This window comes from Varroa jacobsoni, unplaced genomic scaffold, assembly GCF_002532875.2.
Source record: "Varroa jacobsoni isolate VJ856 unplaced genomic scaffold, vjacob_1.0 scaffold_437, whole genome shotgun sequence".
NCBI lineage: Eukaryota > Metazoa > Arthropoda > Arachnida > Mesostigmata > Varroidae > Varroa > Varroa jacobsoni.
Genome location: NW_019213339.1, coordinates 358562 through 371015, shown reverse-complemented (window position 1 = coordinate 371015; position 12454 = coordinate 358562). Strand labels below are relative to the sequence as shown.

The following is a 12454-nucleotide window of genomic DNA, read 5'->3' as shown; positions in this document are numbered from 1 at the left end:
CGTATTTCGTAAAGATCTAACGTACAACTTGTATGGCACCATCGGTCGCTGATACATGTCTACCAGTCGTCATACCAGCATCAATATTTCATTTCGGCATTTTGTGGGTCTATCGATTTTTAATTATATATTAAAAATCGATAGACCCACATATTATTTAAATTACTCCATTGCACATTACCAAGATACATTTTTCGATGTATGTATTTTTATGAAAACAAAAAAAAAACACGCAGCTTCTACTATTTCAAATCGACATGTGGTTGATATATTTTATTGCTTTTCTATAGGGAACTTTACTGATAAAACGTGTTTTTTGCAGGTGGTAAAGGCGAGCGTTGCTGCAGATCTATGCGGACCTTTCGCTGGTTCGATTTCAACAGATGTCTACGATTTAATCTATTTATTTGCAATGAACTGAGATGTCCAATCTTACTAAAGTTTGTTTGATTTCGCTTTTAACTTGTTTTCATTTGTGTTCTTACGACTATGTAAATAACCAGAAGTTCTTATCATTTTAGTACTTTTTCTTTCGAAGAGCTTCGAAGTATCTAGATTGCTCTCGTTTGCTGTGTTTTATTCATTATATATAATAGCTGGTCAATTTTTGTTTGCAAACTATGCAATTACGTTTCTCTTCTCTTACTACTTGTATTCGGGAAAAATGATGTTTACGTCGAGCAGAACCAAACGAATGGAAGCAGATATTTGACGGGATCGGCTTGCCGAACGTACCTTGGCCACGAAAAGATCATGCAGCTTTATCAACGTCCGACCAAATCAAGCTGAGCGAAAGCATCAAGACTAGAAGATGCAGTATTAGTACTGACAACAACAACGTTATCAATCACAACAATAACAACAACAACCTCGAAAATATCAGCCTTCCATCGGGAGCGGTCTGTTTACCTGTTGCAGAAAATGCACGCAGCGCACCCAATGATCTCAACACCGTGGTTGTCTGCAGTATCGAATCCGCAACAGCTGGCCTGACTGTGAATCATCCCAGCCCCATCATCGCCTCTAGCTGTAGCGCCATCATACCCGACCTCAACATTGCGACTCCCATAAATGGCGGAAGCACGGGAGGCTCAACGCAGCCGCGGGAGTACAAGTGCTTTTTCTGCGACAAAACATTCTCTAGACGCTACCGAAGAGATACGCACGTCAGGTAAGCAGCTACGTTCTGAGCTCAGCATTGGACTGGTACGCAATTTGAAGGTCTTCAAAGTGCCGCCCTACTAGCGAAGGCTCGAGTAATTGGTCGCATTCTGTATGCTTGCACGTATATGCTTCTGCAGGCGCCCATGCTTGTCTCTGTTCTGATTCCGTCGGATTGTGCTGTTATCGTAAATTTCAGGTGCATCCACACTAAAGAGAAGCCATATCCGTGTCCACACTGTGACAATTCGTACGCATCGCAGGATAAAGTGTGGAAGCATATCAATTCAGTTCATCCGGAGAAAAGCAACAGGGCCAGCGCCGGTGGAGATGTGATGATTCTGCCTGGCGCTCCGTGGGGGGGACCGGAAATGAGTTTTAGTTCGAATGTAACCCTGACGTAGTATCGCAGTCAGCCTCAAGAGATTTCGCCGATCAACAGATCGTCGATACGTATATTAATCTACTGAATTATTAGATAGACAAGAACCGTAAAATGCGCACAGAGAGCAGGGCAATTACTGTGGTGAACATAATGAGCCTTCTGGCTTGACGGGGCCTACCATTTGTATCTTAACGTGGCGCTTTCATGAGTTCGTGCAAGACGATGATAACCGCGAGCCAAAATCTTATTGCCAATAACGAAATTCAAGAACATTTGTGGAGCTCCTTGGATAATCAACAAACGAATTTGTAGTACCGCCATGAGCGGACCTTTGATACAAATGTAGATGTGGTAACTTGGCGACACTGACCCGCTAGATGCTTAAGGGTTACTTTCAAATCAGATGGCAAAATATATTCACATTTGAATTTATCAGTAGAACTTGCTGAAACAGATGATCTTGTCGAACCTCGGCCTTCTAATACAGTCATGTATCGCCCAAGTAACGAAAAGTTAAGGCATTTTCTTTTACTGAGATCTTCCGGCTACAATGGAGCTTGCTTTAGCAATGGTTCTTCCATGATTACTGAGTGTCCTGTTGACTCGAAGCAAAGCTACCGCGTATGCCTCTAGACAAGCTGGTTATCACTACACCATTACGAGGATGTCTTGTTAACTGGAGGAATTGGAAAATGAGGAGACGCCCTAATCGGCGAGTAGGTCCTTTTGTCACGTAACGAAACGCATGAACTCAAACAAAGTGCCGATGCTTAAGACTCCTACATAGCCCTGAATATCGATTTTTCTTTTTGATAACTGCGCTGTTTGGTTACGGTTAGCACGTCAGTAAAAAATAATCGCTTTTCCCTGGGGCTCAATTCTGCGATGGTGGATTACGCTGACATGATTGTCACCAACTCGACCTCATATATACACCTAGATAAATCATTTCGATCGTAGATCTACATATATACCTATATTTTAGATTCAGTTGCAAATCAGCTAGCACGACGCGAAGCTGTACTAAGCAATTAAAATAATTATTATAAAAAATAATGACAACAAACATAAGATTTAGGTAGTCGCTATTGTAAAGCAGACCATAATACAACAATTAGTTAGCCATATAAAACATCATTGTCCGGGGAATGACCCGACAGTGGTCACAGGGGCGTGTACGGGGATAGTTCCCAACGTCTCTGTACGTATGTGTTTATGATGTGTTTGTGTGTGTGATTGGGCCTATCGATCTCAAAGCAATAATGCCAGGGGACTGCTTAGATGCGTTGACTGCCGCGCTACTATGCATGTATCCTTTTTCTACATTTTGCCCTTTTGTATCGTTACTATGTAACTTGACAATTGTACATGCCTTGTCAAGACAAATGATCAAACGTAATCTGTGTAGGGCACAGTAACATGAAATTGTACACACACACACACACACACACATAAAATTGTATGATTGAAATAATGATCGATAATTGGTAGTTAATACCAAATTATCATGAATCACGAGAACACAGACAACGGCCGAAGAAGTAATTTAGAGCAGAAAGAAAATGACTGGACATTTTGATAAGATTTATAAGATAGTACATGTCAGTTCCGCACGACGAATGGGGCAAACTTTTGAGCACTGTTAAGCGTTGAGTCAATGATCAGGCCAATGAAGACGGCGGCTATCAGTATATGTGAAAACTGAACATTGATCTCTTTAAAGGTAAATATGTGACTTTTTTCCATGATGTGGCGATCTGGAACAGAGGTCGTCTGTAAAAGGAAAATGAATGGCCTGCTTTTTTTATCTAGAATGTACCAACAGTATTAGAAGTATAACCGTAATGACAAAGTTCAGCATCCTATACTTGATCAACGAAGGACATTATTCATACGTTTTGAAGAGATATGTAGGAACGACCTCCATGTCGCCTACATCTCTGATTTTGACTGAAGTTACGTGTTCTTCAACGCGTGTATGAAGATACCATTCAGTGCAAATGCTCTTCAGTCTAATGCGAATCAGCTCTAGATCGTGTTTTTATTATAGAATGATTAATAGAACAAGTGAAATACGTGACTTCATAGGAGCGGAAAACGGAAACGACGAACTAGCTAACTGGTATGAGTGCTCATCATTTACCTGACCTGCATTTGACGTGATAGAACGGAAACGTGTGCCTGTACCTGAGGATGCTCAAACTAATAAAGTAATGTCTACATTTGAATTCTATTACAAACGCTCGAGCTTTTGTCGTTGTTGCTATAATCCTAACGATCGTTGGCATTGGCATACTTTTATGTACCATGAATTTTACTGTATGGCAACATTATGTATGGTATCTATTTAGTTGTGTTCATTGTATTCCTACCCATAACTTTCTCCTATAGAAATTTCTAGCGAGATTGCATTTGGTAAAATATGTTTTTCTTTCAGAAACAAAACCGCTGATCTGTTATGAGCTGTATTATGGTGCTTGGCACAAGGCCACGGAAAGTTGCGGCTTACCAAGATAAACTTTCTCTTCATATCTTCACTCAATAGAAATAATAACAATAAAGTAACAACACATGGACAATAGAAAATTGCTGTTTTAGTTAACCATAATAATAACAATATCTTCTGTCAGGCGAAATGAATTTTATTATACATTGGAGAAATGTTTGCGATCCTATCTCACTTCGACAAACTCTTACAGAAGCAGGTGCGTCCAAACTAGTTCGAGAACTGTATGTTACCATTAGCGATGCACCGGTAGGGGTCCCAGTGGCTATTTCGATGACCTACCAATCTCATCGAAGTTCCTTCTTCGGAGCATACGGCCACCTGACAAATTTCTCGCGACAACTGACATTGTAAAGGATCTTCTGCTGAATATCGCACCGAGCGCGATCTGTTCCAGACTGTCAAACGCTCGGATAGGACGAGGGGTTTTCAAAACAAGATGGCTTTGTGCGGCGCAATGAGCATTCGTACATGACGCGTCCTACGGGAGTCGCATGTTAAGCCATATTCAACGACAGCATAACGTGAAACATAAACATATCAAGACAAAAGTTACTGAAAGCAGGACTTCTCACTTTTACCTGAATTGTAGCAGATTTTCTGGGTCAGACATTCAAGTCGCTGTGGCATCAATCCTCCCCGATCAGCCCCAGGAATTGGCCATTAAGTATCGGAGTTAATCATTTGTTCTTAGTTAATTTAGGGCTAATTGTTTTCATGAATCGTCTTCTCCAAATTAAAAATATTTTTATACGCCCAACGCCGTGTGTGTTAGATGATGTAGGCACACATGTATTTGTAGCTTAGGAATCGAAAGTCCGGGTGGCCGAATAGCTCCTTGAAGTGGAGTGTTTCGAAATCTGTAGGTACACCATGTAAATATCGATAAAAAACTGAATCTAAATATAGCTAATATGTTTGAGGCAGACGGTGTATTATTTTATTGATTTAGAGATTACTTTAGGCTTGACAGTATCAAAACTGAAAATCAACTTTTTCTATCGTATCATAGCACAGATACAGTTTCTATAAAAGCCTTGCCAACTTAATACACATCACTGAATTACTTGTTCCTTTATAAATTATGTTCCTTGTTTCTTTACAAATACTGCAACTTACCAACCTGAACCTGTGATAAGTTAGAGCATATCGACATCATTTCGGTTTGGTTGGGGACTAAGCAACGGCAGATCATTATGAGCGCGTCCTGTGAGAACAAATCTCAATCCGATGAAATTTTTCACTTAAATTAATAAAAAAAAAAACATAAATAGAACACCATATATTTTAAACGTCTTTGAATCGTCCGCTGATTTCGTACGTTCTACTGTTTACGACACGGAAGCAGTCCACGTCTACCTCGAGGCCCGTCACAGAAAGAACCGCACTGCTCATTACAGAAGAAAGGAACAGAAAAGTATATGAATTGTCTACCGATCTAACCGATAGGTTGGTCGCGCCAGGCAAGTGAGACAGAGAACGCATATGTGTGGGACGAAAACAGACCATTGGATAGGATTCAACTAACGCGTTCCGTGATTTTTCAGTGGGACCCGGTCGAACTGTTTGGGAGTTCCTCGAATATCGCCACACGCGGATCCAATAAGGACGAAGCCGGAGGGGGTTCCGGTGACAATAGAAATCGGTCCTTTGGTCTGTGACCAGCCCGAAAACTTATATTTGCATCAACGCCGTACAGGCGAGAACGCGAAATCCCATTTGCCAAAGCCTTCGCATTACAGTCGGCATTGGTTTTACATCTAAAATTTGGGCATGCGGAAAGGTGAACGCATTGAATCATCGACAAATTAAAATCATCGAGATAGATAAATAGTGTGAAATAATTTTCGTTAGCACCCCGATGCTTTGTTCCGTGACGTGATAACCATAATTCGAATCCGGGTATGGATACAGTTTTCTACCTACCGGGAGCTAGCTGTCCAGCGATTTAGGCACTGAGCGTAAAAATAAAAACGTTTTTCTAATTCATTTTATCTGTGGATTCAGTACGGATGATTTGAAATGTTTTGTCTGGGTATATGAGCTATTGTTACTGAGCTTTTTTTTTACAATTAAGTTTTTTGCTATTTGGTTATAATCATTGTCAAGTAAACAGTGATGAATATCGGAAAGAAGAAGAGGATTTAACACAAATAGCTTTACATACATTTCTAAAAAAATGCGCTTATGTATGCGTGAATGACTACGGTATATATTACTGGTATATATGAACGTGCAATTAGCGAATATGGATTACATAGTCTTCTATAGTAACAGTATTATTCTATGACAGCTTCGGTGCGAACGATATATCTGTCCTAAAAGGTGAAACACCCAGATCGTATATATACATGCGCGCCTAGTATGGTGTCGCAGCAGCCAAATCCCACCAGGGGTAATTTCGTGTGCTAAAAACGCATGAATATCAATTTAAGCACGTAGATATACCGTCGTCTTGTGTAAAGCACACGGGTCACAGAAGCGGTTTCGATTTCGAAGTAGGTCAGGATGCGTTGGATAGAAAAGAACGCTTTCTTTCTTGTTTTTATACTATCATCACCAATTTTGTTGTTGTTATTGTACCTAAAATTGCATTACATAATTATTATTATTGGGTTGTCGAGAAAGTCTTGACCATTTTGCTAACTAGGTAGCTCTAAAACGTTCGCGTCATTCGAGAGCTGAGGTTTAGCAGTAGCAGACGTGCTAAACTTGTAAGAAAGTCTTCCGAAAATTTCTGTAAAAATTGGGTTTGTTTTAACAACAGTAGTACGAATAATGCCAAGGCCTATAAAAATATGCTGTTCCTATTTAAGTGTGTGTGTTGTCGCAATGTTTATCGATTTCGTTTCGGAAATTTCCGTGTAAAGGATCCTCCTGGTAGTTGTCGATCAAATACAAACAGAGATGGTGAAATGATTGCAAAATTTGAGCAAGACGGACACGTGAATAACAATCGTATCTCCAAGGAACTAAATATGGGTCACCAAACAGTATCAGATCATCTGAGGAAAGCCGAAATGGGCTGCCGTACAAATTGACCCAGGTGTTTCCATCTGCGAGACTCTACAGGAACGTGACGAAATAAAGATATTTCTAAAGCGGTTAATCGCACACAAGGTATGGGCAGTTTTTGTGCCTTTATTGTAATGAAATCGTGGAATATAGCAAATTTTAGCAAAATTTTTTACAAGGAGTTTTAAGAAAGAACTCTAAATCTAAACAGACGCACTCGAACAATTTTAGCTTATCTACTACCATCTGATTTCAGCTTTCCAACGATTTTAATAGAAACCCGACGCGCCTCATATTACTTAAGATATGTAACTTGAAAGAAACCCAGCTAAAAAAGCAATCAATACTTTTTCGACCACCCAAAGTAATCAGCAGTGTTACTACTAGAATATATATATATTTATATATCTCTCTCTCTCTCTCTCTCTATATATATATATATATATATATAGAGAGAGAGAGAGAGAGAGAAGAGAGGAGAGGGAGAGAGATGTTAGTAAAACAATAGCAAGGGCAATAAAGGCCATGGCCTGAATAAACAAGTCATATTTTATACACTAGGAAGTATTCGTGTTCTCTTTGTCAACGTAACAATGTCCACGCTGACCGGCAAGCGTGTATGGGATTGAAGATCCTTTTTTGTACATTCTGAAATGCTTACAATATTAAAGACTATGCATTTTTTACAGATATACCGCACCCTATCCTCAATTTCGATTGTCGTAGTGAGCATTCGTTTTTAAGTTGCGTAACATAGCATGTCAATTATATCTAATTTGCAAGATTTAGATGGACCAGATTAAAACGTTTAGTTTATATCAAGCTGTATTATCTCTCAGTAATACATCACTAACACAAACCCTCATTAATGCTTACCTACAACATTAACTGGATCACCGAACACCTAATTTGCCCTCCACCCAACTCCAATTACTGGCTCCATTAGCCATTTATAGCTTTGAGCTCCTTTATCATTTCAAAGAAAACAATAAATACCCTCCCTTTTATTTGTCTCGCTATTCCATGCTCTACTTAGCAAACGTGATTACCTTAAACCTAGTACGGAGTTCATTTTGTTCGTGTACGTAGAGATTTAGTAAACAAACGATATCCCAACGCAATCTACACGTCTTGCAGACGACCCTCTAACCGAATATTGTCGTTTCCCTTTGTATATCCTATGATCCAAATGATCCAGAGTTGGCTGAAGCATCTGCAGCGCACGCAGCCATTGAAACGGTCGGCTGTATCCAGACTATTCAAACGACGACGATCTCCGCCTCGGCGGCGTCCACGGAAAGTCCCAACTCCTCCTCGAGGGCGACAGTCACGAGCATTATTGTTGTTCGAAACGACTCTACCGACACAGCCGATTCTAAGAGAACACCAATTCGTCAGCAGATTATCAGATTTGATGCGCACGCACAACAACGTCCGCTGCATCCGCGTCAAGAGCCGGAACCGGAAGAAGACCACGATGATGGTGATGGCATCGTAACGCAGCTTAGCGAAGAGGATCAACGTGAACTAGAGTCATCTGTACAATCGTTAACGGGAGTGCCACAGACCGTCGTTGTGGAGGGTGCAGTAAGGGGCGTCCATCTTGATGACAAAGAGGATGCTGCTGCCATTGTTGAACAGCATGGCGTGGATATCCTTGAGGACGCGATTGAGACTTCGGCAGTGGGCGCCACTTCTGTCATGGTCGAAACGGGTAGCTGTTCTGGTTCGGCAGGGTCAACTTTTGATGACTTCGATGCCCTAGGCCTGGCGGCAGCTGCCGCGGTAGCGGCGGCTACATCCAGCGGCGTAACAACAGATTCGTCACGTGGAGCTGATGATGCTGGTTGCTCTACGGAGACTGGAGCTGCTGGTGGAAATAAGAGTTCTGGGGGGGTTGACGCTACAATCGCTGCCGGGACCTCCGCTAGTGCTTCATCTTCAAGTGCCGCCGCTGCTGCTATTGAAATTAATCAGGATGCAATGATGATGTTCACCGTACCAGCCGATGATTGGAAGGCGCATATGACTCGAAAGGAGCGTGAGTTCGTCTGTCGACTCTGCCCGTATATCGCGCAGTACCAACATCATTACGTTGGCCACTTTTATACGCACCACGCAACGACAAAACCCCACCAGTGTGGCTTGTGCTTTAAGACGTTCCCGCTGGCGTCGACTCTTAAACGTCACGTGGCCACGGTTCATGTGGCAGCTAAATTTGCCTGCGAAATCTGTGGAAAAGTATTCCCACGAAGAGATTCGTTCAATTTTCATGTCAAGACGCATTTGTCCCGGCAGACAGACACGAACTGATTCGTCACATGACAACAAGCCCTGCTAAATTTCACGGCGATATATATATATGCCGCATTTAGTCTTTTAGGGTCTAGAAAAAGGCAGCACCAGGCAAACTTTGTTGTTACCTGTACGTTGAGATATAGAGATATACATTGTTCGTGGCTCTTAATAGATAGGATGGGTGTGTAAACAATGGAGGCGACCGAAATAAAATAGCCTCGTTTTTTAGCTTAGGCTAAAAATAAAAATGTCAAGACACGACTGAATCATTGTAAAAGTTATAGGCCGAAGGGAATAAAGAGGGAAGGGGTAACGGGTTACATTGAAAAATATATTATTATGTATTAGAACAATGAACGGTGTATATATACGGAATATATTTGCTAATAAAACTGTACTCGTTTTTTTCGAAATAAAATTGTCCATTTTAGGACAACAGGGATGAAAAAATACGCGAAGCTAAACCGAAATATGTATTTCTACCATTACATTAACATTGATACGGATGCATTTGGTCCATCTTTATTTTTTCGTATGTAACACCGAGTTATTGGTTCTAGCTGCTCCTCAAGAACATGTAATGCGTCGGTAGTTTCCAATTCAGAAAGTTAATGTTAATTTTATGAACAAAAGCCCACTTTTCCAGTAACAGGGAACGTTATTGCAAGAAATTAATTTCATTTTAAGTATCGGATTGTCACTGATAGCGAGGTGCCGCTGACCGATGATATAAACCCCGAACTTAGCTTGCGGTTGCTGAACACAATTCAGATTCATTGTATATGATAATTAATAGCCTGTTGGAAATTCTAAATACAGTGTAGTAATATGAAATGACCCTTCGTTGTTGACTTGGGCGTCCTGATCGCTATTTCCAATAATTTTCGGGAGGTTGACAATAGGCTTATCTCAAGGACATTTTGTTGACATAACGAAAACATTTGAGAGATAAATTGTACTAGTTTGTTTGTAGTACAGTTTAATAGGTTATAAGTCAGCTTTGTCGTTCCGTCTTCTTTGCTACTACTGTTTAATTAAGTTGTCATCACGAGAAAAAAGCATACAAATTACAGCAATCACTGTAAAATGTTCAGAGAAAAGAAAAACACGCCTCGTAGAATGTCATCTATATTCCTTTCTTTGTTTATTACTTAAACAAAACTCTGATGACTTTCTGGAATGTCCTGAGAAGCTGTTGTTGATCGGAACATTGTGAGTTCTATTGGATTGGTACACAGTTCAGAAGTCATCGAGTGTGCCGGTATAAATATAACAATACAATATAAAAAGGTACAATATAAAAAGAGCTTTTCCCTATTTGAGAATATAGTACCTTAAATTCCTTTCGGGTCATCAAAAAGGTTCGCGTAGCCTTCACAACTAACAATACAAATCGATTACATAGGTTTTTGCTTTTAAATCTCTTTCTCTCTCTCTCTCTCTCTCTCTCTCTCTCTCTCTCTCTTTCTCTCCCTCTCTCTCTCTAAACAAAATAATGTCCAGAAAGTGTGAGAATTAGTTTAAAGGTCTAGTCCATGTCGTCATGTTACACATGTCGGACGTGACAATCCATGTCCAGCCAAAGCTGATGATGGGGATAGAGAGGCGGGTGCTCAAGCATCAACAGGTATTTAACATAGTCTGATTTCATCGGGTTGAACTCTGAGCGGATACCGTCTATATCGGTTGTCATCCGTTCAGATGAGAAATAGCTATTTGTCTATAGGGATATACCTAATGAAATAGGGATGCCACCGCCCGTCTGCGTATATGCGGTGCGCATGTAAATAACATTTTGTGTGTACATGATCAGCATGTGAGCGTTATATCAAAAACACGAGACTTTGACGAGACAAAGTAAAACGATTATTGTCGCGACTATTGCTATTGCTACTCCATACATAGATTACTACGCTTACTTTTATTATTAATAATAAACGCACCGGTAAGGTGCTCTAACGATAAATTTGTATTATTATTGATTTTTTTTCATAGTGGCATATTTGCCAGCATGCAACTTTTACTATTTTTTTGCAAAAAAGCTTAGAATTTGTACGTTTTATACGTTTGTTCGATTCTGGTTAACCAGATTTGTGATCAGGCACTAACCTTTGACTTTTTGCTTCAGATCAAAGCTCAATAAAAGTGAAAGCGGAGCGATCATTTCAGTTCAACCTACCGCTTTGTGGTGCGTACGCATATCAGATGCCTTCTAACAGTCTGCATAATCCGGCTTCAATAAAATCGTAATAAGAACTACACTTTGGTACTGTGTAGATTAATATAACCTATTTAAGCACCTACCTAGAATTTTAGACACTGAATAATTTTCTGTCACTGAATAATCGTGTAGATTAATAGGTCCAGTTCTTAAAAGTCGACCTGGCAAAACTTGATGCAGCTGCGTCGCTACATGGGTTTGAGCTCTCTGCACTATCGAGTCCACCATTTCTGTAGACTCCTGCCGATGAAACAGAGTTCTTTGTCACGTCAGATGCTTTTGTTAGCGAAGTCAGTACTTACCTTTAATGGAGTCGACCCGGGACGAAGTAGCGCGATTTCCAAGCCTTTCATGGCTCCTGATGACAGTTTCCAACATTTCAGAGTAGGGAGAGATGTTCGCAGACGATCGGGGCTTTGTAAAGAAATTTCAACCACTCGAGGGAACCGTTTTTGTACGTAGTTCTCACATATTTTAATCAGACCCAGTGGTCGTTTACTTTCAGTAAGAAAACGAAAACACGTAACGAACATGGTCAAAGGAAAATCACTGCTATCGATGTATTTATAGCAGTTTTAGAATAATGCGTCAAATGCGTCTACGTGTATGTTCTAGTTATCATCAGATGCAATTATCTAGTTTGGCTGCACGGAAGCCATGTTCTCCGTTGTAGCTTATGAACACAAGGGATAGTCGCTCAAAGGCACGATCATCTTTAGGATCTTCGGATTCCCCACGCAGATGGTCTACTGTATCACTCGAATGAAAAACTAACTGGCGTAACTGAACAGCGGCGTCATTGATGTGAGACTGGGTTACAGAAACCCACTTCTCATTCTGATGGTAGGAAATCAAAATAATTTTTCTG

General features: G+C 40.5%; 2 protein-coding genes across 2 annotated transcripts; both read left to right on the top strand.

Annotated features, from left to right (window-relative positions):
* Nucleotides 1-668: 668 nt before the first annotated feature.
* Nucleotides 669-3790, top strand: LOC147753504 (uncharacterized; the record flags this gene model as incomplete). The annotated part of the gene is made up of 2 exons (XM_086968332.1): nt 669-1171; nt 1361-3790. Coding segments are annotated over 2 exons (708 nt in total), but the record flags the coding sequence as incomplete, so codon positions are not given.
* On the top strand, nt 3624-11331 carry LOC111260427 (uncharacterized). Its single transcript, XM_086968322.1, has 3 exons — nt 3624-3756; nt 3984-7172; nt 8266-11331. The coding sequence occupies exon 3, from the start codon at nt 8769-8771 to the stop codon at nt 9378-9380; it is 612 nt and encodes a 203-aa protein (XP_086824448.1). The 5' UTR covers nt 3624-3756; nt 3984-7172; nt 8266-8768; the 3' UTR covers nt 9381-11331.
* The last annotated feature ends 1123 nt before the right edge of the window (nt 11332-12454 follow it).

Bases quoted from the DNA above. Each gene is read 5' to 3' on its own strand.
- LOC111260427 (XM_086968322.1), top strand. From the start codon at position 8,769: ATGGTCGAAACGGGTAGCTGTTCTGGTTCGGCAGGGTCAACTTTTGAT.